The sequence below is a fragment of the Pieris brassicae genome, chromosome 5 (assembly GCF_905147105.1).
Source record: "Pieris brassicae chromosome 5, ilPieBrab1.1, whole genome shotgun sequence".
NCBI classification, from domain to species: Eukaryota; Metazoa; Arthropoda; class Insecta; order Lepidoptera; family Pieridae; genus Pieris; species Pieris brassicae.
This window is the reverse complement of record NC_059669.1, coordinates 11,309,184-11,336,594: the sequence shown is the minus strand read 5'-3', so window position 1 is coordinate 11,336,594 and position 27,411 is coordinate 11,309,184. Positions and strand designations below refer to the sequence as shown.

General features: G+C 32.3%; 7 protein-coding genes and 1 long non-coding RNA gene across 10 annotated transcripts in view; 3 read left to right on the top strand and 5 right to left on the bottom strand.

Annotated features, from left to right (window-relative positions):
* The window catches only part of LOC123709770 (amyloid protein-binding protein 2), a 35,753-nt gene extending 32,616 nt beyond the window's left edge, over positions 1-3,137 (bottom strand). Inside the window, exon 1 of the mRNA XM_045661309.1 lies at positions 2,956-3,137. Within this exon, the coding sequence (XP_045517265.1) occupies positions 2,956-3,102 (147 nt within the window). The 5' untranslated portion in view covers positions 3,103-3,137. The remainder of the gene's footprint in view (positions 1-2,955) is intronic.
* A 571-nt stretch (positions 3,138-3,708) lies between these two features.
* LOC123709397 (complement component 1 Q subcomponent-binding protein, mitochondrial) lies at positions 3,709-7,643 on the bottom strand. 2 transcript variants are annotated; one of them, XM_045660704.1, is made up of 6 exons: positions 7,286-7,643; positions 7,071-7,106; positions 6,238-6,388; positions 5,744-5,940; positions 4,890-4,978; positions 3,709-4,233 (listed from the first exon to the last, which is right to left on the bottom strand). In XM_045660704.1, exons 1-6 carry the CDS (start codon positions 7,518-7,520, stop codon positions 4,084-4,086), a joined length of 858 nt encoding a protein of 285 aa, XP_045516660.1. In that variant the 5' UTR covers positions 7,521-7,643; the 3' UTR covers positions 3,709-4,083. The 2 variants fall into 2 exon arrangements, with proteins under 2 accessions (XP_045516660.1, XP_045516661.1); XM_045660705.1 differs by lacking the exon at positions 7,071-7,106 and having other exon boundaries at positions 7,286-7,640.
* Positions 7,644-7,754: 111 nt separating this feature from the next.
* Positions 7,755-10,668, top strand: LOC123709396 (rRNA N6-adenosine-methyltransferase ZCCHC4). Its single transcript, XM_045660703.1, has 6 exons — positions 7,755-8,165; positions 8,447-8,688; positions 8,910-9,113; positions 9,346-9,547; positions 9,660-9,986; positions 10,492-10,668. Exons 1-6 carry the CDS (start codon positions 7,875-7,877, stop codon positions 10,576-10,578), a joined length of 1,353 nt encoding a protein of 450 aa, XP_045516659.1. The 5' UTR covers positions 7,755-7,874; the 3' UTR covers positions 10,579-10,668.
* On the bottom strand, positions 10,607-14,244 carry LOC123709398 (protein lin-37 homolog). Of its 2 annotated transcripts, none has more exons than XM_045660707.1 (6): positions 13,847-14,244; positions 13,494-13,605; positions 13,236-13,427; positions 12,620-12,764; positions 10,999-11,144; positions 10,607-10,859 (listed from the first exon to the last, which is right to left on the bottom strand). In XM_045660707.1, the coding sequence occupies exons 1-6, from the start codon at positions 13,917-13,919 to the stop codon at positions 10,850-10,852; spliced, it is 678 nt and encodes a 225-aa protein (XP_045516663.1). In that variant the 5' UTR covers positions 13,920-14,244; the 3' UTR covers positions 10,607-10,849. The 2 variants fall into 2 exon arrangements, with proteins under 2 accessions (XP_045516663.1, XP_045516662.1); XM_045660706.1 differs by having other exon boundaries at positions 13,494-13,608; positions 13,847-14,155.
* A 234-nt stretch (positions 14,245-14,478) lies between these two features.
* LOC123709513 lies at positions 14,479-15,955 on the bottom strand. Its single transcript, XM_045660905.1, has one exon. It carries the CDS (start codon positions 15,953-15,955, stop codon positions 14,603-14,605), a length of 1,353 nt encoding a protein of 450 aa, XP_045516861.1. The 3' UTR covers positions 14,479-14,602.
* A 490-nt stretch (positions 15,956-16,445) lies between these two features.
* Positions 16,446-18,338, top strand: LOC123709716 (partner of Y14 and mago). Its single transcript, XM_045661229.1, has 4 exons — positions 16,446-16,703; positions 16,888-17,018; positions 17,270-17,527; positions 18,015-18,338. Exons 2-4 carry the CDS (start codon positions 16,985-16,987, stop codon positions 18,278-18,280), a joined length of 558 nt encoding a protein of 185 aa, XP_045517185.1. The 5' UTR covers positions 16,446-16,703; positions 16,888-16,984; the 3' UTR covers positions 18,281-18,338.
* Positions 18,339-18,505: 167 nt separating this feature from the next.
* Positions 18,506-19,330, bottom strand: LOC123709941. Its single transcript, XR_006753777.1, has 2 exons — positions 18,985-19,330; positions 18,506-18,687 (listed from the first exon to the last, which is right to left on the bottom strand). It is a non-coding gene; the product is annotated as an uncharacterized LOC123709941 (long non-coding RNA).
* Positions 19,331-19,457: 127 nt separating this feature from the next.
* LOC123710105 (ATP-dependent RNA helicase DDX42) lies at positions 19,458-26,831 on the top strand. Its single transcript, XM_045661807.1, has 16 exons — positions 19,458-19,570; positions 19,653-19,905; positions 20,069-20,156; positions 20,310-20,476; positions 20,833-21,073; positions 21,654-21,810; positions 21,885-22,024; positions 22,462-22,561; positions 23,188-23,316; positions 24,136-24,310; positions 24,683-24,779; positions 25,172-25,322; positions 25,570-25,763; positions 25,858-25,967; positions 26,215-26,338; positions 26,665-26,831. The coding sequence occupies exons 2-16, from the start codon at positions 19,673-19,675 to the stop codon at positions 26,788-26,790; spliced, it is 2,232 nt and encodes a 743-aa protein (XP_045517763.1). The 5' UTR covers positions 19,458-19,570; positions 19,653-19,672; the 3' UTR covers positions 26,791-26,831.
* The last annotated feature ends 580 nt before the right edge of the window (positions 26,832-27,411 follow it).

The window sequence follows — 27,411 nt, the reverse complement described above, 5'->3', positions numbered from 1 at the left end:
TTTAAACAAATATACAATTGGAAACCATTACAAAACGTATCAATACCTATCGGCTATCTCGTTTTTTAATGCGAGTCAAAAATAAATATTGTCGTAAAAATGTACGAAGCTTCAAAAACCAATATCAGTTTAACGTAATGTTGTCAATATAAATGTAAATTTATATGTGAACTAGTTAACCACCCACGTTCCTTAAAGACGTCGAACAGAGGTTACTGAACATAAATCTCCTTCCGGGTTATATTAAAATTGCCAGTCCAAAAACGTAAATATAAATAGGTTTATAGCTTAGTATAAAAAATATTTAGGCAGCCTTCTTCGAAGAAAGAGTATAAAATAAAATGTGTATCCTTAGACAAGTCTCATTTCCGAATGTCACCCATAAATTCTCCAACTAAGGCCTTTTAAACTACGCTGTTAGGTTTCCGCTTTTAACCCTTTGACTCACTATTCTGATGAAGGATGCTAGAGCAACATTTAGAAATTTATTACAGAACTTAATTCCAATAAATAATAAATAATAATCCTATACAGACAAGTATTTTTGATCAACACACTTTCACTATCTTTGAATATCAAAAGTACAAAAGAACTTTCACAAATCAAAAGATGTTTCCGTAATGTTTGTATGCATGTTACATCTTCATTGCATTGTCACTACTGAATGATAATTAACTAGCCTTTCTTGGGCTGAAAGCCATAGGTTCATATGTGGTACATAGCCTTAAACTTGCTAATAATCGCTTTTTTTTTCAGAACAAGAATGCCACCAACACTTTAAACAGTAATTGATAGGAATATAGTTTTACCTTTACACATTGTTATATAATGCTTATTTTAAATATGAACTAGATACAGCATACAAAAATATAGTATTTGGAGAAGACCTTTGTCAAAAGATTACTACTGCCTTAGCTCGAACACAGTAGTACAAAGAAACAATTAGGTACTTGAGAAATTAATATTTTGTTGATTACTTGATATAAATACCAGGATGAAATAGGTTATATACAGTTTTATCAATTGCACTTATCTTTTGTCATTCAAAAATGACAGCAAGACTATTGTCATGATAACTTCCATTGTTACTTAATTTATTGTAATAGAGATCAGATTGATTACACATGCTTTGGTTAGGTTTGGTTATTATTAAACAAAATATTGTGTATTTATCTTTTAAATTTCAAAATCAAAATCGGATTATAAGAGTTATTGACCTTACTCGTACCTATAGCTTATAATAATAACATTAATATTGGTAGTTTAGGCTTAGAAATATATAAACATATAAAAGCTACAAATGCTAATACAGTAGTAGTAGTATTGAATGTAGTAAGTATCACATTATTGATACTACTAGCAGATTGATTTATTGATAAATTTGATAAGACTCAAAAAATGGTCCAGTTGAATGTTTGCATCATAACAGTTGTATATTCCTAAACGTGAATTATAGAGTTTATCAAATACAAACATTATATACTAAATATCCTATTACAATGTAGACTTTTTTTAATTAAATTTAAATGGTATTATAACCTGCCCCAACATGAAACATTGTAGTCTACACAGGTTATGTAAATAAGACTTATTAATTACCTTGGCAACCACTAACACATAGTTATGTTAATATGTAATAAACTACATAAAAAATATATCCTACCATTTTAACAACAAAGTAATCCATTTGTTACAGCTAAATAGATGAACCAGTTACGTAACATTTTGGCCAGAATGCTCACAAATATTCAAATATAAGTTTAGAAAAGAAATCCTTTGCATTAAAGTAACTTAGGATAAAATTTGAGAATTAGATATATATAAACAAAAAAATATTTATATATGTGATCTATACTTAACATTTAGGTTATCTGTTATAGAAACCAAATATATTCATGTGTAGTATGATAGAATTATAATTACTATAAATAAATTGTACTAATTAAACAAGTGTGATTTTTTATAAGGGATTTTTTTCAAACTAATAGGGCTATATTTTATGTTTCATTTCTGCAATAGATCTTTTCATATTCACCAAAGTAAATTAAATATTTAAAAAAAAAAGATCAATGTCTATCATTTAAATCGGGCACCAAAGGGACTGTCCAAAACTATACAAACAACAACATATATAACAAATTATATTGTACTATAAATAGGGAAAAACCCCAATATTTATATAGAAACTGGAAAATAACTTGAAATGAATAACAAAATTATGGTAATAAAGACATGGTTTCGATTCAAAACGGTTTTTAATGTACACCACTTGTTTCAATAATGCCATCACTTACATTGTGAGTAAATTACAACCGATTCTCTTTGTTCAATCCATCAAGATTCAGATATACAAGTTCGTCAGCCACTGACTACAATGTTATTTAATGGTGTTATTATTGAATCAGCTGTACATACTACTATTCTAATACACAATATATAAAACAAGTTTTTTTATAGAATATCAATCTTATAGATTAACTGATTGTGTATTATCTCATAACTATTATTGGGTAATATCACATAGTTATTCTAGACTCTTTATAAAATTACAGTCAAGGTCTTTTTTTATATTTTAAAAATTATCAAAATATGTATGTCTATTGAACCTACTGTAAACAGGTGAATGTGGCTTCCATTTTTAGAAAAGATTAAAGACTTGTTATTAACGTTATTATTTGTAACAATTGTGTTTCATCACTTACATTATAAGTATTGTAAGCAGTGAAAGTGATTTAACAGTTACAAAAATCAATCAGTGCTCACTGAAAAGTCTGAGGAATCCACCAGTCACCAATACAATGTATGACTATGACCGTGAATACAATACTTAGAGACAACCACTATTTTTCATACGTCGTTTCAATTTGCCCAATAATTTTATTAAGCAAAATAATATAATTTCGGATGCAATCATTAAATTAATATTAAATGTGCAATGAGGGTAAATTTTCTCACCCTAAAGTACACATCCATGAGGATGCTATCTGGCAGCGATCGCAAATCATTTTTCTCGCACTTTGATTTTTGCAAATAGTTCACTAAACTAGTCAAACACAAATCATATAAATTGTTGGGTGTTTTTTTCACGCGCACGTCAGCCATCTTGGCAGGACAAAGCAGAACTCGTTTGCGTCTCATATTGCTACGCCTTAGCTTCACGTTCAAGTTTCCAGTTTTGACATTTCGGGGCGACTTGCAACTATATTCACATTACATTTTGCTTTATTGATAAAGTTCTATTGGTCGATTACATTTTGCACTGAACAGGTATTGGTACATTTAGCAAGACGACTTTTCAGATTTTTTATTATATATTGGGAATTGCACGGACCTGTCAGAAGTAAAAATGAAAGAGAGATAATGATTTTTACTTATTTTTTGTAACAGCTGATTGCGTTCATTTAAAAACATTGTTCTGAAATAGTTGTATAAATTATTGATGAAAAATTATTTGCAATGTTTTAACTTTATAGGTTCTTCTTAAAATCTAAAACTTTTATCGTCAGTTTATAATTCGTAAATTTCAGAACTTCAGTAAATTTACTAGCGAATCATAGATTTGAATGAGCATAAGATTAACACATATATAATCAAAGATTTATAAGGAAGAATGTCCTGGATGAAAAATGTAGTTGTAATATACGTAAATAAAAATTTTAATTGTACTTTTAAATCATAAAATCTTCAAGCTGAATAGAAAAAAAAATATTATTAAGTATGTATTCATTTTTATTTTTTAGAAAAAATCAAATACCTTATTGAATTTTTTTATTGTGAACTAACATAATAACTAATTGAACAACATGTAATACAACTAAACTAAATATCCTTTAAAGCCGTATACAGCAAATTAAATGCTCATATCCATTTGAACAAATTTTTGTGGAACTTAAATACTAATGAAATTAAATTTTTTTGCCACTATATATTTAAACACAAAAAGGCATAAACTCTATTTGTTGATACATATTAATATTAATTTAGGAGCAAGTTGAAATAAACAATATCTTACTACTATTCATAAAAATAAAACATATCAAATTAAAGTTCCACATATATTATGTTGTCTATGACTAAACTAGATTATTTCCCAATGGTAAACTTGGAAATTCCCTCCAAAAGGTTGATGTATGCAGTGTGCTCATATGCAGTACTAAAATCTGATATTTTTTGAACAAATTCATTGCCAATTCCTTTTTCCTCCAGCAGATTCATTAATAGATCATAAAGATACTGTAACAAAAATATGATCAAATTATTATCACAATACATAAAAAACAAAAAGCTTAATTTTTGTAGGAGTAGAACACTTTCCAATGGAAAAGAAAAAATATTCTGTTGAAAGATGTTGTCAAAGCTAAAAAAAAAACAAACATGAAGAAAAATGTTGCACTTCAATGAATAATTCAAACATTAACATTATGAATTAAACTTCAAATCTATGCATGTTATTTCCCCCACAATTGGCACCTGAGGTCCGTAAGTAACGGAAACAAGTATGGCGATGTGGGGTTTAAATATTTCGTCAATGTGATTTGATCCTAGGCCAAGTGATATCCATGGTAAATCCACAGGCAATACACCAAACTAAGGTTACTAGATTAAGTAAAAATTGGGTATGGTATCTTCAATGGTAATGGTAGCGCAAGGAGGGGTATCATAGGATATGAGGTTGAAGTAGTTCTAAATTAACTTTTTTTTATGTTGACAATCCTGTCATGTCATTATAATCAACATTAATGTTGATATTAAAGTATTTAACATTGGTGAATAAATTAAATGACATGTTTATTTGGCAATAAAATTAATCTAAAAAATAATATTACTACTATTTGATGCAATACTTTAATAGCACCTAAATAATTGTGAAAATATACAGAATTACAGACCCCATCCAGCACATCGCCGGCAACAGCATACACTTTGTCTGACCACTCTCCTTTGTAAAGAGTTACCTCATCAATGCCAAATATGTCATCTGAAATAAAAATAAAAATTGGATTTACATATAATTTTTTTTTTAAATTTTGTTGACATAGCTTTTACACATTTAAAGAAAACACTTTTTTACCGTATTAGCGTGCTTTACAGCGTGCGTGGTCACGGTGAGGAACGTCGGGAGAAATTTAAAATTATGTTTACATATTTTAATAATACATTTTTTTTTCTTTACTCAGAGAGATCGCTCGAAAGAAATAAGGCTGCCAGTTGCCCTCCTTTTGATTTAATTAGGTTAAAGAAATTATATTATAATGTAACGAAGTGTTAATAAATAAATATAAGTTTATAATAATTCAATCCGGTAAAAATGTGTTTTCTTTAAATCCTAAAATTTCTTTAAAAAATGTAGTATAACTATATCATATATCTTACCAGAATACAATAGGCAAGATTTTAAATTTTTACAATTTGAATGACAAAAAAAAAGTTCTAGTTTAACTAAAAGAGTTTACATAGTATATCACCTTCTTAAGAAATTTATAGATGTGAAGTCTTTTATTGAATTGTAACCCATTTCAAATAACCAGAAGCCTTAGGACCAACTTTTCAATAGTTTGTAAAGATACTAGGATGTATGTAACATCAGATTTTAAGAGCTTAAACTTGAAGCTTTTCTATATTTTTTTTTGTTTACTGCAATAACTATCAATACACTGGATTTTAAGTGTTATTCACTGTATAGTCTTTGTTCTTTTAGTCTTAAAACATTCTTTGTAATATATGTAAAAAATAATAAACATACTGTATTCTTCAGCATTTGTGGTTGGTGGCTCTTGTAAGAAGGAGCAAGTGAACCCTAAAGTGGTTTCTCCTCTAACAAGGTCAACTTCAAATTGGGGCTTGGATCTCATTTCAGCAAACTCCTGCTTCTCTTGCTGTACATCATCACCAAAATCCTCAGAATCAACTGTATGATTCACATTGAATGTGATTTTAACACTGTAAAAGTTTATGGGGCAATGAGAATTTTCCACTTACAATTATTATGTAAAGGCAGCAGAAATATCAACAGATACCTAATAAGTTGTTGCACTGCATTATGCATATTTACCACAAAAAAGACATGATTTATTTACTTGTGTCAACTGCTTATCAAATTTATAGGTTGTTTAATAGTATTTTATCCAGTATGGCTCATTCTAATGACTGATGCTGTAATAAATTGTTTTCCATGTTTTTTTTTAAAATTCTTAAAGATAAGTTCCTCATGATAAGTTAACAATAGGATATGCTTACATTTCATCTTTTAGCTCCTTAGTAAGCACAACTTCTGCTCCATCTCCCTTCACACTAAACCCTTCTACTTCAGAAGGTAGAGTCTTGAGCTTCTGTGCTTTACGCTCAGCAACTATCTCTTCAGTAAGAAACTCCACAAGCTCACGCTCACCTGAACAAATAATTATTTGTATATTGACAAGAGGAGGGGGGGGGAATATTTTAATTTCAATTTTAATTAAATAAATATACATGATGACTTTATAAGGGTATAGAGTAGGAAATCTTGTCGTCTATTTTTAACATCCACATAATTACATTTTTATGTGTTACTACTTGTTTGTGAATCTGATCTTAGTAGATTTTATATTACAAAAAAATCCTTTTAATAAAACAATGTATTTAGGTATATTTTGTGCAAACGGAAGATTTAAATTAATTACTAATAGTTGTAAAATATATCATATGAAATAAATTTATTGTATAATACTTTAATGCAGAAATAAGAAACAAGCTCTTGTTCTGGATGCAAGTATTATTTTATATTCCTTAAAAAGTATAAGATTTACTTATTAAAAGTAAACTGTTAACAACTTTTAAGGGTTATTATGTGAAACAATACAATAGTATTTTATGCTATAAAACAGAAACAATACAAATTTTGCTGCTCATTCAAAAAGTTCTATAAGAGTAATATCTAACCACTAAAATGATCTTCTATTTTAATTATTACATACAGTCAGAACTTATCACTATTATTTTTACATCTAGGATAGTTAAATATATATCTAAACAAACTGATTTCGAAAGAACTAAGATGGGATATAAGGACTGAAGGAAGCACAGGAACTCACCTAGGGGTTTGGATTTAGCAGTTTGGTCTTGTTGATCTGTTAAAAAGATTTCTAATTAGAAATCTTAAAGAAAAATATATTTTGGTAGATTTGGAAGGGAATTATAACATAAACGTTGAAATTTTATAGATTATAATTCAATACTAAATGAAAATTATGCACTTTGAAAATTTCGCTCAGTGTGGTGCAATCATAACCTATAAATGTTAAATTACCTTTCGTATGAAGAGCCTTTAGACCGCATCCACAACCACATGTGTTCGAGTGATGTAGCAGGTTTGAGGAAGCTGATGTACTGTCCAGTCGTTTAGAACAACTCATGTGCCATATTCCTCTAGTGAAGTCACGTTTCACAGGAGCTTGGGTTCTGCTTACTACTGCACCAGCTACGCTGCTATTTTTCACGCAGTTATGTAGAATTCGGTGTGCCGTTCTTACTAAGCCACTCATTTTGCTTAAGTTAAGTATTTAAGTTTATCGTGAAAGGAAAGTTGGAAATAGGAATGAAAATAATTTAGACCGGCTTCCTGCTGCCCTCCTTTGTAACTTTTTTTTTTATTTTAAATTGCCAGACTTCAGACACATGACACATGATGTTGGGATTGACAATTGCCTTAAAGCAGAAAACTGTCAACCCACGGCCATCGTTCAGACATTATGAATGTCATATTCACATGTGCATTGTGCTGTAATTAGTAAGCTGCTGTATGTTTGTAAAGTCTTGCAATTCAAATAATTATTTATATTTTGTAATATCAAAATCATTCAATAAAAGTGGTGTTATTGAATCTAAATATACGTATAATGGGTAAAAAGCGAAAGTTCAGTGCCCCAGAATCCACTTCTAAGTCTTCAATTGAAGTAATCGTAGAAGATGTAACAACACATCCAATGTGTCTTCATGGACCAACGTTGTTGTTTTCTACTGAAAAAGGAAAGTACTTTGGTTGTGCATCATGCAGAGATAAAAAAGATTGTACATTACATATTGACGAAGATGATTGGAAAAAGGAAGGTGTTAGAAAACGAAATGAAAAATATTATAACCTCATACCAAAACTGGATAAAAATACAGCTTGGAAGAACTTTAACGAGGTAATAGGTTATACACTTTTAATTATCCTTGGAAGTTGAGCAATATATTTTTTTTTAACTTTTCTTAAGCACCAATTGATTTAGACATTTACTGATATTAATACCATTTGATTTTATTTTCGAATTTTTAAAAGAGAGGTTAAAAATTTAATGAGGTATACACTATATTTACATACATTCCCCTATGACAGCCCTAAAATGAAAGCTTATTTTAAGCCATTATTTTTATAAAATTGACATGTTGATAGTTATGTAAAGAAATGTGATGATAAAATTTACAGGTTAAAACGAGGCATGCTTCTGACCGTGCTTATTGCAACACCTGTAAAGAACTATTCAACATATCTCAAACGAAGAAGCATCGTGGTGACCACAGAGTTACAACTCCACTTACTGAGGAACAGCTGCGAAATCCTTCTACATGGTTGCCTACTCTTGAAAATGATTACCGTGAAGCACAATATCTTTTTGCGAAAAAAGCTGTTACTACTGTATTAGGAATACTAAAAAACAATCAAATAAGGTGATTTTACTTTACACAATTTTAGTATACTGGCTTAAAATTGTTATGCAGTTGTAGCCTAGAGGTTACAGTTAACTAATGTTTCTCAATCCTTAATTTTTAGAATTGGAAACCCATAGTTCTATGCAGAACAGACCATACAACCAATATTTATTATGCAAAACAACTTCAAAAAGAGAAAATGTATTGAATTATTATATGTATTGTGTGAATATTTCTAGGAACATCTTATGTATAGGTACTCCATCAATTCATGAAGCAGCCCAAACACATCCAGAATTTGATTCAATCCTCTTAGATTTTGATACCCGCCACCATCAATTTAATCCACCAAATAAATTCTTGTGGTATAACATGTTTAATAACTACTTATTTGATGGGAATAATGATGAAAAAGTGTTAAAGAAGTTTTTGAAGGCATCAAAGTAAGTTATTGCAATCATTTTTACATTTTATCTCAGCATAAAAACAATTTCAAAATTGGAACTGGTAATTTTTATTGACTGTTATGTTAATGAATATTATAATTTGAATAATAATAGTGCTTGAGAATGTGTTGCACCAGCTTCTTTATGCACATGCTAAACATATAAATTTTCGACATATGGTCACTTGAACACTTTATATGTCTCGATTCTTAATTTATTTTATTTTTAGGGACACAGGCTTATGTATAGTAATGGACCCTCCATTTGGAGGAAGAGTAGAACCTCTAGTTCACACTATTAAAGAATTATCTGCAACATACAATAAATTGTGTGAAACAGAAGGTATTTTGCCAGTTATCTGGGCATTTCCGTATTTCTCCGAGCCATATATAAGAAATATAAGCCCAGATATTAAAATGCATGATTATCAGGTAACTTATATTTTGATTATTCTGATATTGACAAATAATATGTAAAAATAAGTTATTGAAAAAAAAACTCAATACTTTATATATTGTATAAGGTTACCTTTTCTTACCACAGGTTGAATATCAAAATCATAAGAAATTTCAAAATAGCAAAGGTGGTCGAAAACAAGGCTCACCTGTTCGATTCTATACAAACTTACCATTTGCAACAATTGATTTATCAAATGACAGTAACTATAAATATTGTAATAAGTGCAAATACTGGGTTGGGAAATCTAATGTGCACTGTAATAAGTGTAAAGAGTGTGCAAGTAAGGATGGAACAACTTATGAACACTGTAACCTGTGCAATCGGTGTGTGAAGTCAACATATGAACATTGTAACACCTGCAATCGATGCAGTCAAGTTGGACATAAATGTGGCATACTTGTGGAGTCACAGGTGAGATACATTTGTAGAGGCTTAGGTTCAGTTCTAACAACAATAGCTGTTTACTGCTGCAAAATCTGCAAGGTTGCAGAGCTATTAATTGATTTGGACTTTAGCTTTTAAGAAATAATTCTTACTGCTAGTTGACATTATTGTGCAATAATATTTTTTAAATGAAAATTATTATTTTTAAAGTAGTGATTCACAAAGTAACTTTTGGTATCAGAGACAAGAGAATGCAGCCTTCAACATTCTTGCACTGCATGTATAGGCTATATGGAGCTTGAGGCTAAGCTTTGGGCCATTTTAGATAAATAAAATAATAAAAAAATGCCTGCATATTTGTATGATCACATTTTTTCTTAAAACTGCTAGTCTGATTTTAGTAGAGTTTTCCTATACAAGGTAGTCTAATGCCTACCGAGATGCATTTAGAAATTTAGTTTAATATTTGTTATCTAAAGAAGATTATGGAGTTTATTAAATTTAGGTGATTATTTTCATTCTTGACTTACAGTCTTGTTACAAGTGCCATGAAAAGGGCCACAGGCAGTTGGAATGTCCACGAAAGGAAACAGAGAAGAAAAAACTGAAATCTAAGTAAATGTTACATTAAATAATTACACTTCAAAATCTTATACAACACTTTTTATTCATATTTACAATAATTGATTATTAAAAGTTATCAAAGGAATCAATGTTTTCTCTTTTTAAGTACAATATTAAAGAAAAATTAAGAAAAGGATTGATAAAAAAAATTGAATTCATAAAGTCAATCAGATATACTATTTACAATCACGATTTAAATAATCATACCACAAAACAAATTTTAAACAACTAGATACATCCCTACCAACTGATCCTACGAGCGCATTCTACAGTCCACTGAAAAAATAATGTTCGTTAGTAATAATAATAAAAAGTTAATTTTCGTAACATACCCAATGTAACAACTCACAGAGTCAGTTTAATAATAATATTATGTCTAATAATGTAGAACATTGGCATTTTTTAATATACATACTTGACATTCAGTTTATTGAGCACATCCTGTGTGGAAGCATATCGCTGATGTACTAATTGAGATTGGTCTTGCCATGCGACGCGCACTTTGCTCCATCTTTTCATGTTTGTAGAGAGCAATTCATCTTTAGTCGGAAGAGGATGTTCCTGGAAATAAGAGATTTGCACATTCAAATTTGACAGATAGTCCGCTGAGCAAAATCTTTGCTTAATGCACTGACGTATAAAAAAGCAATGTCGGCATACTACAATGTTTTTTAGTACAGACATTCTATGTCAACTTCCTTAATTAATGTTAATCAATAGCTATAGGAATGTTGCAAAAAAAATTCTATTGGAAATAACAAGTATTAATTTAATACATAAATATAAAAAAATTTGCCTGCAAAACGTTCAGGCCAGATATCAATACAAGCATGCACTCTTTCCATGGGAAAATTCTTCACTGCCAATCGTATGGATTGGTTCGGGACTCCAAATTATCATGGCGTTTAGAGCAAACCATACTCTCTAAAACTGACCATAAATCATAATCAAGCGGATTAAGACGGGACTAGACGACGACCCGTCTTCAGCTCTGATGTAGTCCGAAACGTTGGTTTTCGACCATGACCCGGCGACGAGTCTTGTTGGAAGGACCATTCTTGGTTATTGAAGATGGTGTTGTTAAGGGGCTTTACCTTCACAAGAATGGTATTTTGATAGACATGTGCCAATGTTTTGATACCTTTTTCATAAAAGTATAGCTCAGTCTACCTCAGTTCATAGCTACCCCACCAAAACATCACTGAAGTCGGATAGTGCCGATGTTGCACTCGACTCTCGACTCGTCGACTAATTGGATAGCTTCCTAAGAGCTTTGAGCATAAATACGGTCATATTGTTTATTAAAATGTTGCTCAATTGTAAAAAGTCTCATCCATAAACAAAAATTTTCTGTGACCTCGAGAGGTTCGTTGTACACAAACGTTATACCAAGCGTATGGAGTTTTAAAAATTGCATCTGGCTCCATACCTACTTTGTATTATGCAATCACAGTGATTTGGTTCTCTTTATCACCACACTCTATTTAAATATAGCAAAGTATTTTACAATGTATTGGCGCCAAAACCCAATGAACAATGATATAAAAATGACTAAATGATTCTAAATTCAAATGTAATATTTTGTTAATTTTTTTTACGGGATTTATGGCCAGACTAAGTATATAGAATTCCTTCTCTTTTCGTAGAGATGTGGAGTCTCTTTGCATGCTTCTACTGCATTTACCATAGAGCGTGATCAGAGGAGTAGTTCTGATTAATAAATGCAGCTGAGTTTCATCATTGGATGGACTCGGACGTTGAGACAGAATACGAAATACCACCCATATTACCACAACGTCCGCCGTTCCACAACTGAGCGCTATTTAAAGCAGTTTTTTCCGCGCACCACCATGTCCAACCAAATAGTGTCCAGTTATCATGAACCAATTGGACTCAGGGTTCTTCAAGAAAGTGTGGGACTGTCCATGGGTGGCAGTATTACTTAATTTATCAGATGAGCCTCCTTTTCTATAAAAAGCAAACAATCATGTCTTTAAATAATAGTATAGATAAATAGTAATATTGCAATTACTCACATAATTCAAATAAATATTGTCCTTGTTCACGGACACCTGTTCAGGAATAAGATTTGGAACACGGGAGATGACTGGACCTTCAGGATCTGGTAACTCAAGAACTGAATCATTTTCTTCTTTCATACTTTCACCCATATTTAAAATACTGTAATTGAAACCCGTTTTCATAAATAGTGTAGTGAGTCAGCAGTGGAAGAAGACTTGGACTGTCAAAATCACTAGTAATCAATACATATATAGTCTGTATTCTTTATTACCACTGTCACATTGATATAAAAGAGAATTAACAATCTTCTATTCTTGTATCGCTTCTGAATCATACTGTGTGCTTTTCTTTATATTATGGAAAGAAAGCAATGGATATGCTAGTTTTAGCTGAAGGTGCTAAGAAGTAAGATAGGTTTATTTTGGTTTACATAGGTCTTTAGCAAGAATTTAATTTGCCACAAGGAGGTGCTTGCCCTCACAATGACAATCTATATTTTTGTTCCCCATCATTAAGAAGATATTATGTGTTATTATTCAATCAGTAGGCTATGTATATTGTAAATTGGCTGTAATTGTTTTATACAATATTATGAATCTTAATATAGCATACATATAATTTGAAAGTTACCTAATCTTTCTATAATCAGATTTTGGTTGATTTATTATCCATGCCCTGCATATTGGATACAAGGGTGTCTCATCAGAGAACTGAGAGAGATCTACACTTCTATCAAATAGTTTGAGGACATATGACTGGCGTTGTGGGGCTCTATATAGCCTGTCCTCTTCATCTGATGATGATTCACTACTAGTTGACTTCCTAAAATTTTAATTTTTTAAAATAAAAGTAAAAGAATATTAGTGACCAATCGATTTGGTAACTTACTTGTCCTTTTTGACATAGTCTGAAGAGTTATCAGAGTCTATCCCAGCTGATGGTTCTAAGATCTCCATCAATGCACCTTTAAGTCTACCACGGGCAGTTGTAACTTCTTGATCTACTGTTAATAGATTTTAAACTATTGTATAAAAAGCCCTATATCGCTCGTATGTCTTACGAGCAAATTTTTGTGAAATCCTTTTTTGCTTTCTTGTTAATAATGAAAATATATTTAATGTTTGGAAGGAAAATATTTAAACATCGACAATAATAATAAAAAGTCCTTTTTTAATCTTAATGTCAATCTACTATCCTCAAATATTAGGTATTCTAATACAAATTATGGGTTTCTTTGGTACCTTTAGGATCATCTATCTCTTTCTTCGGGGTTCTTTTACTTTTCAAAGGAGTAAATCTTCGTCGCCTGGGCATTGTGACTATTTCTATTTAACAAAATGTTAGACACTGTGCAGCTTACGAAATTTAAAATATGAACACAAAATCTTAAGACAAGTGTTGCCGTTTGTCAACTCAATTACAATAGTGAAAAATGTTGAAGCATCCAAAAATGCGCTCAGAATCAGATTTGATTTCCGTTTATTATAGACTGAGACAACATGCGTTGTTTGGATTCTATCTACGACTTGCATTAAACAAAAACAAACGTTTAAAAAAAAATTAAAGCAGCAGCAAAAAATATAAAAATTTGCATTTTTTTCTAAATGCTATTGAAATAAACTAAGAACATATACAGGTGTACATCAGGGAATAACGCTTGATAAAAGTACTACAGGCAGTGGCACGTAAGTCTAGCGCTGGCCGATACGTGGAGGGGATTGCTGCGCATGTGTACTGTCGCGCACGCAATACATTATATGCCACTTTGATTAATGATTACCTAAATAACGATATTAAGTTGAACGAAATGTGAAGGATAGCTGCTGCGCATGATTACTGTCGCGCATGTAAGTAATATTACCCATCTATAAGATATAATGAGACAGTAAAAAAGTGCCTGTACATAGAACGTATTTCCAAAAAAGACCTAAGATATTTTAACAAGTTTATGGGATGTAGAAAAATAAAAACATTATCTTTTAATTTGTAATCTTTTATTAATCTGAATCAGAGAACGGTATCACGCCTTCAATGGTCTCGCGACAAGGCCTTTTGCTAACTGAGAGCCCGGGCTCAGGACTGCTTCGTTCGTCGGCACTAGCGTCATCTTCAATGCTATCCTCGGAATTATCTCCATCGACATGAATAATGAATTGTTCTGTTACCAAATCCACGACATGATCACTCTTTGCATATTGCTCTTCTATATCCTTCATCTTTTTACACAACTTTTGCCAATCCCATGTACCCATTAGTAAAACCTTTTCTTGTATTAGGTCTATACATTTACTGACACTCCATTTTATATTTTTGCTGCCTACATATTGTTTAGTATCCGACCATGTCATTTCAATCGGATTTAGGTCGGGGTGGTATGGTGGTAGTCTCAGTACCTGATGACCTCGTTCAGCTAGGATTCGATCAATCGAAAATGTTTTAAATTTATCTTTGTTGATCTTTATTAAATTGTATAACTGAGGTTTCAAATGTGTTTCCTCGTACTGTATACCTTTTTCAGTGAGCCAGGCCTGCATGTCAGCTTTTTTAGAATTAGAGGTTGGTGCGCGATCCCACTGCTTATTATGATAGGACGCGTTGTCGACTACCACGACGGAACTGGGTTGTAGGTTGGGCATTAATTGGGTTAGGAGCCATTTTTCGTAGTTTTCAAAATTCATATTGTCGTGGTAGTCGCCTGATTTGGTACCAGCTTTAAAAGGCAGCAACGCATTAGGTATAAACCCAGTATCAGACCCTGCGTGGACAATGACAACTCGCTGTCCTTTCGAAATAGGTTTCTTAAGCCCCTTAGTAGTACCATCGGTCCAGGCTTTTGAAGAAGAGTGCGATGAATCTACGTAAGATTCGTCTGTATATACAATAGGCTTTCCCTCTTGGCGATATTGCTTTATTTTCCTTAAATTTTCGATACGTTGCAAACGTATATTAGAAGTCTCAATCAGCACTTTCCGGTTGTTTTCGGTGTTTTTCCACCAAAATCCCAAACTCTTAACTATTCGCCGAAGACTTCGTTCTGAACCTTTGAAATTTATGTCATCTTCTAGCTCCTTTTTAAGCTTTCCGATGGTAGGAAGTTCATTATTTGTCTTGTGAAAGTTATGAATGGTTCTCTTTATTACTCCTTGGTTGAAGTTATCGATATTTGTGACCGGTTTTGTTCTGGAACGTTTTTTGCCAGGTGTTCTGAACACTGTGATCAAATCAGAACTTTTGGCTTGATTGGAGATGTTTCTTACCCTTGCAATTGACGTTTTTGTTGACTCTGCTGTCCTTTTTTGGATTTTACCTAATTCGCTGATTATACTATTAAATTTTATGTTTCCTGCCATAATGATTTTGGCAGTTTGTTTTATCTGGCTCAAATTTACAATGTTGCTGTCCGAATGACTGAACAAAGTATTTGTAGCTTCGTCAATCTCACTTTGGATTTGTTTCAAAGAATCAATTAATTCGTTATATTCTCTTTTTAAAAAACAATTCACGTCATAAACCATTTTCCTGGCTTGTCTTTTCAAAACAGTATTTGTTCTAGGCATATTCACTTTAAAGTCACAAACAAACTTAAAAACAAATAACAAACAACAAAACACTAACAAATTTAAGCGTAACAACAGTAACAATAATATTAATGACGCGACTGTACACGGGATGTGCGCGTGGCGTCGTATCGGTGCGGGGGACGGAATGCGACTGGAGAGCCAATCGACGCTACGCGCGCCCGCTCTTCATTCCGCTAGCCCCCCTCAGGTACCTTATTTTTTACTTCTGCGCAATAACGGTCAGCGCTAGAGTTTCGTGCCGCTACTTGTACAACCGGGTCGTTTCGGCCACTGTTGCTACTTGACACAGTAGAAATTTTGAGTTGGCAATACTCAGAAACCTAATATTTTTTTTTATATAATATCTCAAATTATCGTCCTTAGACAAGTTGCCTTAACAGTAGTATATGTAGAAAGTCGAAATCTAAATTTATAATAACATTATAATTAAGCCCCCAGACTTTAAAGTTTTTCTATTTGAAATTTATTCACTATTTACATTTTCATATTCGGAACTTGGCAGCAGTGGTTCTCTCGGGTAAGTTATAGACGTACTATAGTTGAGAGAACTATGTACATTAGAACAAGAACTGTAAAAATGTCTGTGGTGGTAGCCGTGCCTGTAGCCTGTGGAGTAATGTACTGAGTGTTCTGTTCCTGAGACCACTAATTTGCCTCTTGATGGCTGTTTATATTTTTAAATTACTTATTTCTTATTATAGCTACAAATTAAAGGTACATTAAATCGGTGAAGTAAGTGGAGTCTTGAACGGTCATCTTAAGAAAACTCAAATCTGTTTATTCTGTGTATGCGGTCCAATGGCAACTACATCATATGAGCATGATGCAGCTGGTAAGTGCACTAATGTTTACTCTGCCTTGAAATAAACGTAAAAAATCATCCGTCCAACTGATCTTAGTATATGTTGAAAGTTTTTTAAGTACACAGAATTAATAGCACCGAAATACCAAAATTATATTGTACAGTGTAAAAATGACCTGAGTTGAGTAATTTCCCTTGTCCTAAATACTTATAGAAGCTTTGATAAATAGAATTATAAAATTTATACATACTTACTTTCAAAATAAAATAAATACTTTTAGGTGGAAAATTTATACCAGCAACACAGAGACCAGATGGTACCTGGAGAAAGCCAAGAAGAGTAAAAGATGGATATATACCACAAGAAGAAATACCATTATATGAAAGTAAAGGAAAACAATTTAAAGCAAAACAAAACACAGGATTGCCTCCTGAATTGGCAGTAGAAATAAGAAAACCTAAAAAAGGCAGTGGAATTATACAACCAATACCTGGAATGGTTGTCAATATTGAAAAAAAGAAGAAGAAGAAAAAGTCAGGTAATGAGTTTTAATAGCTGTCATAAATTACAATTAACAAACGGTTTCTATTTAGAATTTAAGATTGTTACAGAATACTCCTACTTAAATTCCATTTAAATATTATAATTTCAGATAAATAATTTTTTACCATTTACATAATAAGCCTCAATGATGAGGACCTAGTTTATTAGCTTGAGAGTTAATTAGTACCTTGTAAACTTACCCAGTGAGTGTTAATGGGCTAAGCCTTGTGCTTGTTGACTATCCTAGTGTAAAAAAAGCTGCAAGTAAAAAAGCAAGCTTGTAAGCTGGTTCTAGCTGTGTATCATTATCACTGTTAGTGAACTAGTAAAGAGTATGTTTTACCATTCAGGAAAAAGCAAGTGGAAAGTTATGTTGTCATCAACTAGATTGACTGCTAGATTTTAAACTCCCTGACCAGCCACCTTCATGTCTTACCCTTTTGTGTGAGGAAAAACTTATTTATGTTCTTTAATTCCTTTAGGTGTCAATGAAGTTGCTGATAAATTATCAAAAGTTGAAATAATTGAACCAACATTTAATGAAGCAGTTCAACAACCTAGCATAATATCAGCTTCAGATCCAAATAAGAAATTAAAAAATTTACGGAAAAAGCTTAGAGATATTGAAACACTTGAAGAAAAAATAAGTATTGGATCTCTAAATCCAGACAAAGATCAAAAGGACAAAATTTCAAAAAAGAATGAAATTATAAAAGCAATAGAAGAATTAGAAAAGTGTAGTTGTTAAGATGGCCAGAGTCAATATAATGTTTAAATCAGTAAAATTATATCATAAAAGACGAAAAGTGCATTTTTTATTACAATTAATATTTTGCACTGGTAAAATAAATAAAATTATTTTCTAACCTTAAGATCTATTATTATAATTTTATTTAAGTACTGTTATGGATAACTACAAATTAATAATAAAAACATTTCTTAACAAAAAAAGCTCTTTATAAAAAATATCCAAAACAATGATTACATTTTAATTAAAGCAGTTTTTAATATTATCTCTTACATATATACACATATAGGTGCAAAATGGTAAGGTCATTTAACAAACATATTGTTTATTTTAACAATCTTCAGAAATTTACTTGTAGGGTGAATATCATTTTTGATGAATCCTCTAATATTTTACTGAGCAAATATCTGTAACAATATTTATATATATATATAAATCATCTATATGACAAAATCAAAACTTCTTATATGTTTATTAGTGTGAAAGCTACTGTAGTCATAATCGAAATTTAGGCCAAAACTAAAAATGCTAAAATAAAACAAGTCAATATAATAAGTTGTTAGTAAAAAAAATCGAACTATATACGTAAGTCAAGTATTTGTATAATAACGAACACTGATCTCTGAACAAAAAATCTGTTTTAACAACAAAACAAACAATCGCTGTCTTGAAGTATTTACATTTTTATTTATATCGGTACTTACATATCATTGACTTTAAATAAACTCGTTTCGTGCCCTTTGTCTAGCATAGTTGCCCAAACATGCTAGAATTCCGATTACAGCAATGCCTAATCCCAATATAGTAGCTAGAAAGTCACCAAAATCGTATCCTTGCGAAGCTTCAACATTACTTATAGTTAAAAAAGAAAATATTACAATTATTAATTGAAAATACATTTTACTTAATACTTAGTAAAAAAATAGCGTCAGAATTAGTAACTTCCAGACCACGGTTAGCAATTTGTAAATTGTATTTTGGAATAAATTTTATTTAATTATTTAATTCTTGTTTGGTCACCACAGATTAACAAGCGTTGTTATGCGTTGGCATAAACATAACCACAGAATGCTAATAATAATTCTTACATTTACAGGTATTCTGCAGTCTGTGCTTTTCGGAATATATACTCTTTGGCCTTCAGGATATAATATAAATTATAAATTAAATGTAGCTAGCTTCTGGCTATTTAATATTGCTTAATGCTTATTGATTCAGCGGGTTATATTGTGTCATTTTTTTCGTAGCTTAAATCTAGTTTTTCTAATTATAAACGCTGCTTACTTTATTGTAAGATGTTTCCTTGTAAATGGTATTTGTAATTATTTAAGTCCATATTAAATATAAACCTAGTATTTATGACTATATACAGGAACATAATATAACCGTAAAATGAGTGGTAGCGGCAAAGGTTTAGGCTTCGCCGGATTTACTATGCCTAAGCGCAATCCATCAACTGTTTCTTTGCATGCTGTTCCGCCCCCCACGGCATCTATGAACAATGTTCCACCACCATCATCGGGGCTTTCAAAGCAAGGCTACTCGACTATGAATGCAATCACTCAAAATGCTATGACAGGAAATTGGGGTACCCTGGGAAAGAAACGCGCAAAAACAGAGGATGAGTAAGTGGCATTTCAACAATTCATTCTAAGAAAAGTAGTTGGTATATGGACTATAAGGTATCCTTGGGTGAATCATTAGTATATTAGAAGTGCTATTATAAGTTGTTTCTTGGTGTTAACAATATATATGTGAACCCTAATTTACATATGTTTGTTAATACAGATATTTTGATGATGATGATGAACCCCCAACACCTGCTCTAGCTTATATCCCAGCTCCAGGAAGTCCTACCAATGATATGGCTAAAGAGGTATGTTTTTGTAAATAGATGTAGTTTGTTGTTAATCTTGATAATTTAAACTAACAAAAAAATTGATTTAACAATTAACAATTTTTAAAACTGATTTGGGTTTGACTAATAAGATCTATATATGCAGTGTAACTACCTTTTTGTTTATTTTAGAATAATGATGAAGTAGATCCATTGGATGCCTACATGGCAGGCTTAGAACAACAAGCAGCTAAGGATTTAATGACCAGTAAAGAGAATGAGGCAACAGGCAAGGGGGATATTGCAAGAGGAACAAGGGGAGATATTGATGATATGGATGATGAAGAAAGCTATTACAAGTAATTTCCTTGGTTAAATACATTTCATCATAGTCATTCTTATAAGAAGTGAATGCTACTTTCTATTATTCAATTATGGGCCGCGGTGTTTGTCTTCTGGTCCCCTAACCTTCAAATACCTCTGTATTTTAAGACCTGTGGGATGGTTTCTTCTTTAAGTGCTCAGCTAGATAATTACTGTCAGCAGTGTTCATGATGATAACAAGATGTAATATTACTTTTTGTATGGCAAAGGACACCTTTATGTCTAAACTGGCATGTCTTTAATCTAAAAATTGACATGTATCAAGCAGAGAATGCTGATCTTTCCTGAACACTAAGCTATTACTCATAACTAATATTTATAATTATTTTAGATATATGGAAGACAATCCGCTAACAGCACTCGATGATGGTTCAGATGTTGAAATTGAATATGACGAAGATGGTAACCCTATTCCACCTCCAAAGAAGAAGTTTATAGATCCTCTTCCACCAATAGACCACTCTGAAATTCGGTATGAGACATTTGAAAAGAATTTCTATACACCACATGAAGATATTGAAAAATTGACAGATGAACAGGTTGAGGAATTGAAAAATAATTTAGGTGTTAAGGTAAGAAACATGAAACAGACATTAAATTAACCTCCACAGGGAGAATCAGGAGCGGTAACTATAACTCCCGTTCAACAAAATTTCTGAATATTATATTGGTTGAGCTCAGAGTTGCAACATAGCTCTAAGTATGTGAAATCTATATGTTTTTTTGACATGGGAATGCCCAGCATTCAAGATGTGTTTGCTGACAATAAGGAATTATATTTGATTGATTGATTGCTCGGTGATTATACTGCTCCCGTTATTCATAAAGAATGTATAATATAAAAATCACAAATTAGTAAAAACTGCCAACCCACCAACAACCAAACAACAACAACAACCAAAATCAAAAAACCATATACTTTGTATATGATTCAAAAAAGTTTACGTTTAAAAGATAGGAAGTACATAAATTATATTCAATTCTCAGTGACGCACTGTATGAATTAGCATCTGGGATTTATTTTATTGCACACTGACTGAATTTACAAGGGTTGCATTATTCATAACTTGTTACAAAAAGGTAGATGATAATCATGTTTTTATATTGTATTAAGTCATTGTAAGAATAGTAAATAGATCTTTTTTGTTACAGATTTCAGGGCCTGAGCCGCCGAGACCAGTGAGCAGTTTTGCTCATTTGGGATTCGATGAGCAACTTATGAAAGCCATTCGCCGCTCAGAATATTCTCAGCCCACTCCAATACAAGCTGCTGGAGTACCAGCTGCACTTGCCGGTCGAGATCTTATAGGTAAAATTATGTTTTATTTGTCAAATTCAATTAGTTTTTGACCTAGGCCAGATTTACATGGAATTATTTTCTAGGTATTGCGCGTACTGGTTCAGGAAAAACTGCAGCGTTTCTTTGGCCGTTATTGGTACATATTATGGACCAGAAAGAGTTGGCACCTGGGGATGGGCCAATTGGGCTTATATTGGCACCCACTCGAGAGTTGGCTCAACAGGTTGTCTTTTATAATTTTCTATAATTAAACCGCTCTATGGTTACTTTACAGTAACCAGCATGTCCAAGGCTCAATGCAATATTATTTCTGGTCAAAGATAGCTAACTGTTGATTGCCTTTTATCATTAAAAAATTAGACTAAAATAAACGTTGAGAGGTCTTCTAGCTTCAATTATCCTGTAAAACATTGGCCTATACTTAAATTAGGTACGTACATATTTAATATATTGGCAGCCCTAACAACCTTTATCCAAATACTTTTAGTTTAAGGTTCTGTCCAATGGACTAAAATATTAAATAATTAATCTGTTGTTTTATTATTACTTATTCAAACATCTTGATAAATTATGAGTTTTGAGAAAAGAAAAGATGATTATTTTGTACTATGCAATAAAAGGGACAATGTGTCGATAAATTGTAATGTGTATAAATTTCAGATTTATATGGAGGCGAAACGATTTGGAAAAGTATACAACATACGATGTGTATGTTGTTATGGTGGTGGATCGAAATGGGAACAAACCAAAGCTTTAGAAGGTGAGATTTTGGCATTTTTAATTAATTCTTTATTTCTTGATAATTATAATATTTTTAAGAAGTTTTGTTTGTTTTTATATATTAGACGTTGTATTTTTCCTTAGATGTTCTCAATCAATGCTCCTTTCTATGTGCGCATTAAACACGATAAAGGCTCTTAAACTATACTAAAAGCAGTGTTGGCCTAGTGTCTTCAGCGTGTGACTCTCATCCCTGAGGTCGTAGGTTCGATCCCCGGCTGTGCACCAATGGACTTTCTTGCTAAGTGCGCATTTAACATTCGCTCGAACGGTGAAGGAAAACATTATGAGGAAACCGGCTTTCCTTAGACTCAAAACGTCGACGGCCTTGCCTTGCCTATTAGATAAACAAATGATCATGAAACAGATACAGAAATCTCAGACCTAAAAAGGTCGTAGCGCCATTGGTTTATTTTATTTTTTATGTTTGAAATATCTATATTTGTGTATGCAAATATATGTTTTTTATGTATATTTTCTAAAATTAGATTAAAACGTTATAACTAGTCTTGTCTTGTCAATTACATTGTCGATTATTTTTCCTCAATAGAATGCAACGAGGGCAATGATATATATTTTTCATGAATTTTGTGGTTTGTATTGTAGGTGGAGCAGAAATAATTGTAGGTACGCCAGGGCGAGTTATCGATTTAGTTAAATGTAAAGCAACGGACTTGGGTCGAGTTACATATCTGGTGCTCGATGAAGCTGACAGAATGTTTGATATGGGATTCGGTAAGAATAATAATGTTTATTATAACCATAGTTTAGTATAGATATTCACTCAAATTAAATAACAATGTATGGGTTGTGTATTTATTTGTATGTAACTTATTGTTGTAATCTCTATGCCGTCTTTCCACTTATAGTCTCCGTCAGTCTCATATTGTATGTACCTATCTACTGTCATGTAATCAATATTGTATCAAGAAGAACAATAAATTCCTTTTTTATCCCTACTGGGAAAGGCAAAGGACTTTAGTCCATACAACTAGATCTTGTTCTTGGTAATACAATAAATTACTTTCTTAAGGACAATTAAGTTTAAGTCTGAACATGCTCTTACATCTCTTTATATACTAAGGATCTAAATAGATGGTCATAATTCTAATCAGTTTCTTTCTGATAATTCTTACGGTATACTAAAATAAATATAACTGTATATAGAAACTATACCCTTGAAATCTCATAACTCTTGCTTTCTTGGCAAATCCTTTATGGTCTCCTCAGTGAGGCTATGGAATTCACTTCTTGTTCCTATCCGCTGTTTCACCATTAGCTGTCCACGTCGTATCCCGAACTTCGTACTAACTGATCTGATATTATCGTGGTTCATGAGTACCTTTTTTTATTATCGTCCTTTTCACTATTTACATATTACATAGATTTGTACTTCTTGCTTACTCATGTTTTCTCACAGTAGTGTCCTGGCAGATATCGCTCTAAAGCCGCCAGCTGTCCTCCTTATTATTTTATTATTTCAATAGTACTGTATTTCTGTATACTTGAAACGAAGTGTAAAAAATAATAATAAATAAAATAATAAATATTTAGAGCCACAAGTTCGTTCGATATGCAACCACGTGCGGCCAGAGAGGCAGGCCTTACTGTTCTCCGCGACGTTCCCACGGCGAGTTGAGAAGTTGGCCCGGGACGCGTTACACGACCCCGTTCGGGTGCAACACGGCGCCGCGGGCGAAGCCTGCCATCTCGTCACTCAACACGTCCGGTGAGTCTTTATTTCGTTTGAATATTTTAGTCTACAATTCATGTCAAATTAATTACCTTAGTTCAAAGTCAAAGTTAAAAATCATTTATTCTGTCTATTTATTTAAGCTATGTCTGTCTTTCGTACTTTTTGGTCTAAAAAAATCCTGGATCTAGAGGGAACATATGACTTTTATTTATATTGAAAAATAAATCGTAAAGGAGTTCAAACTTGTCACCTTAGACGATCGCCAGCTTTAAACTAACTATGAAATGTCCTTAAAAGTCAACATGATAAGCAAAAATTCCACAAAATCTAATCCAGCATTTATGTAATATAAATTATTATATTTTTTAGTTTATTATAATAATTAGTTTTATTCTTCTCTTTCAGCATATTCAATAGGCCGGAGGAGAAATGGCCTTGGTTATTGCAAAATCTTGTGGAATTTTTATCAGCTGGCAGTGTTTTGATATTTGTCACGAAAAAGGTGAGCAAATATTTATAACTAATTCGTATAAGTTAAGACACAAAAAGGGGGATTTTATGATTATTACCAATTTTCTTATAAATAATTTAGTACAATTATGAAGTTTTGATATAATATTTACGCAATGCTTTTGTAATATCAAGATACTTATACATACTTGTATTTAACTTAACACCGAACGCAAATTAAAGATGTAGATCAGACAAAAATATCGCCTCGAATAAATATTCTCGCTTCGTATAGAAAATCGCTAAATGTAGTAAGGAATATAACCCTATCTAAATATAGTGTAAAATTATTGCTTTCTTGTATTTATAAAAGATATTTAAGATGACCTTGTATAAAAAAATACGAATATTAAATCTAAATAAATTCTGAATGTTCTATAACAGTTAGATGCAGAACAGACAGCGGCAAATCTTGGCGTGCAACAATATGATGCGTTATTGCTGCACGGAGACATGGACCAAGCGGATAGGAATAAGGTCATCACGGCGTTTAAACGCCAAGAGCAAAATATTCTAGTCGCCACCGATGTTGCTGGTGAGAACTTTTGATAGTTTCTTGTACCCACAAGCTAAACGTTAGGAGACAATCTTTCGGACTCACCTATGACCGATATAATTCTAAGGTTCTTAAATCCAAAGCAGAAAAAATACATTTCAATGCGCATACCTCCAATCCAATACGTCAAAAGAGTACAGAGACACGTCCATAACCTATTTTAACGCTGGTGCACAGATGATATTTCTGTTCTCGAGGTGTGAAGGTCTTTGATTAATAATTTCAGCTCGTGGTTTGGACATCCCACACATTCGTACAGTGATAAATTACACAGTAGCGAGGGATATAGACACGCACACTCACCGAGTGGGACGAACTGGACGTGCGGGTGTACGCGGAGACGCGTACACTCTACTCGCGAAGCAGACCGATAAAGAGTTTGCTGGACATTTGTTGAGGAATTTGGAAGGAGCACAGCAGGTTTGTTCAGTAATTGTTTAAATATATTTTTGTCTTGCCTTAATTATGGCTTACGGGAATTCTCACAGAAGCATTAACATTTTGTGATATGCAGGAAGTTCCAGAAGAGTTAACACAATTAGCGATGCAGTCAGCGTGGTTCAGAAAATCCCGATTCAAGAAGGGAAAGGGAAAGAATTTAAACATAGGTGGCTGTGGATTGGGGTATGTATTAAATTTTTATAACACTGCAATTTTGTATGGTTGGTTTTTAACTGACCTCAAGGTTGAGGAGGTTTTCTACACGTTTATTGGTAGTAGAGTTTAATATCATCGTTCAATTACAAATAAATTGGTATTGTAGTTAATATTGTCAACGATTACTTTTTGATTTTTATACGTGACAATATGTTAGTCAAGTGGTAATAAAACGCGAAAAATAAGTAATAAACTAATAACAATATATTTGTAGGTACAAGGAAAGGCCTGGACTGCCAAATATCAGCGAGGAGCCCGTAGTGAGCGTCCCAACCGGCGGCCCGGCCACAGATCGCCTTGCTTCGCTCAAACAGGCCTTCCGATCGCAGTATAATAAAGTAAGTTTTTCTATAATACACACATAAGAAACACAGGGCTTAAAAAAATAATATTGTTACCTATATCATGTAGAATTTGTAACTAAACCTTTTTAATATTTCAATTCATTAAAAAAATGATGTACTAAATGCTGTGGGTTATTGACAAACGCCTCATAATAGATATCTGAAAACTAAATGAGTCTTGTTCTTAATAATAACTATGTACTTGTAACTATGTATTGGTTCGGTATTTATATATCGTATCGTATATACAACTATTATTATATACCGATTATGTTTAATTTTTGTTTCCCAATATTGATGATAAAACGCCTTGTTTACAGTTCACAGCATCAACAGACCACTCGTGGGAGCAAACGCGGCCCGTGCTCCAACCCGGGGTGAATGCCCCTGCCGCACAAGAAGAGAAGAGAGTGAGAAAGGGTGGGAAGAAGAGCCGCTGGGAATGATGTATATAATGAAATAAATAATGTGAATAATCGATATTTTATTCGTTGTTTTATTTACCTGTATTCGATAATTAATTTATTCTGTATATAAGCGAAATAATTAATTTTTAATGGCGTGGTTAACGCACATGCCGTATAATTCGGGGGTCTTACGTTCAATTCCTGGGGCATCCACTTATTAAATGGTAAATGATACACCCAACGGAACGGAACTTAACATTGCTTTTATATACTAATCTTTAATTAACTGATTTATTTTCATTAAAAAAACCTAGCCACTCACTGCATGGATCGGTGATTAACGGTTTTGAGGGAAAATCTAGAGGTCTACATACAATAATCATTATTTCGGGTTGATACGCTGTGCCTTAAATTTATCAATTAAAGGATCAATGACCGAGAAATTTGTTAGTCTCATGCTCGAAATTATAAGCCTTCAACGATTTATTTATTAACAAAATTAGATTTTTTATAAATGATTTTCGTTTACATATTCAAAGGCATGATAGATTCGCTTTATCGGCGTCTAATCGCAGTAAAACTTGTGTAAAACAATCCAACTAGTGGCGTGTGGTACCGCAGTTTGCCGAATAAATTAAAACTTCCGCGCGATTAGGCCTT

Bases quoted from the DNA above. Each gene is read 5' to 3' on its own strand.
- LOC123709716 (XM_045661229.1), top strand. From the start codon at position 16,985: ATGGCAACTACATCATATGAGCATGATGCAGCTG. The intron at 17,019-17,269 runs GTAAGTGCACTA...AAATACTTTTAG, and splicing joins ATATGAGCATGATGCAGCTG to GTGGAAAATTTATACCAGCA. The intron at 17,528-18,014 runs GTAATGAGTTTT...TAATTCCTTTAG, and splicing joins GAAGAAGAAGAAAAAGTCAG to GTGTCAATGAAGTTGCTGAT.
- LOC123709513 (XM_045660905.1), bottom strand. From the start codon at position 15,955: ATGGCAGGAAACATAAAATTTAATAGTATAATCAGCGAATTAGGTAAA.
- LOC123710105 (XM_045661807.1), top strand. From the start codon at position 19,673: ATGAGTGGTAGCGGCAAAGGTTTAGGCTTCGCCGGATTTACTATGCCT. The intron at 20,157-20,309 runs GTATGTTTTTGT...TGTTTATTTTAG, and splicing joins CCAATGATATGGCTAAAGAG to AATAATGATGAAGTAGATCC. The intron at 22,025-22,461 runs GTTGTCTTTTAT...TATAAATTTCAG, and splicing joins CTCGAGAGTTGGCTCAACAG to ATTTATATGGAGGCGAAACG.
- LOC123709398 (XM_045660706.1), bottom strand. From the start codon at position 13,919: ATGCCCAGGCGACGAAGATTTACTCCTTTGAAAAGTAAAAGAACCCCG. The intron at 13,609-13,846 runs GTACCAAAGAAA...ATCTATTAACAG, and splicing joins AGAGATAGATGATCCTAAAG to TAGATCAAGAAGTTACAACT. The intron at 11,145-12,619 runs GTGAGTAATTGC...TCTTATTTCCAG, and splicing joins ACAATATTTATTTGAATTAT to GAACATCCTCTTCCGACTAA.
- LOC123709396 (XM_045660703.1), top strand. From the start codon at position 7,875: ATGGGTAAAAAGCGAAAGTTCAGTGCCCCAGAATCCACTTCTAAGTCT. The intron at 8,166-8,446 runs GTAATAGGTTAT...TAAAATTTACAG, and splicing joins CTTGGAAGAACTTTAACGAG to GTTAAAACGAGGCATGCTTC. The intron at 8,689-8,909 runs GTGATTTTACTT...GAATATTTCTAG, and splicing joins CTAAAAAACAATCAAATAAG to GAACATCTTATGTATAGGTA.
- LOC123709397 (XM_045660704.1), bottom strand. From the start codon at position 7,520: ATGAGTGGCTTAGTAAGAACGGCACACCGAATTCTACATAACTGCGTG. The intron at 5,941-6,237 runs GTAAGCATATCC...AAACTTTTACAG, and splicing joins AAGGAGCTAAAAGATGAAAT to TGTTAAAATCACATTCAATG. The intron at 4,979-5,743 runs GTATGTTTATTA...TTTTTATTTCAG, and splicing joins CACAAATGCTGAAGAATACA to ATGACATATTTGGCATTGAT.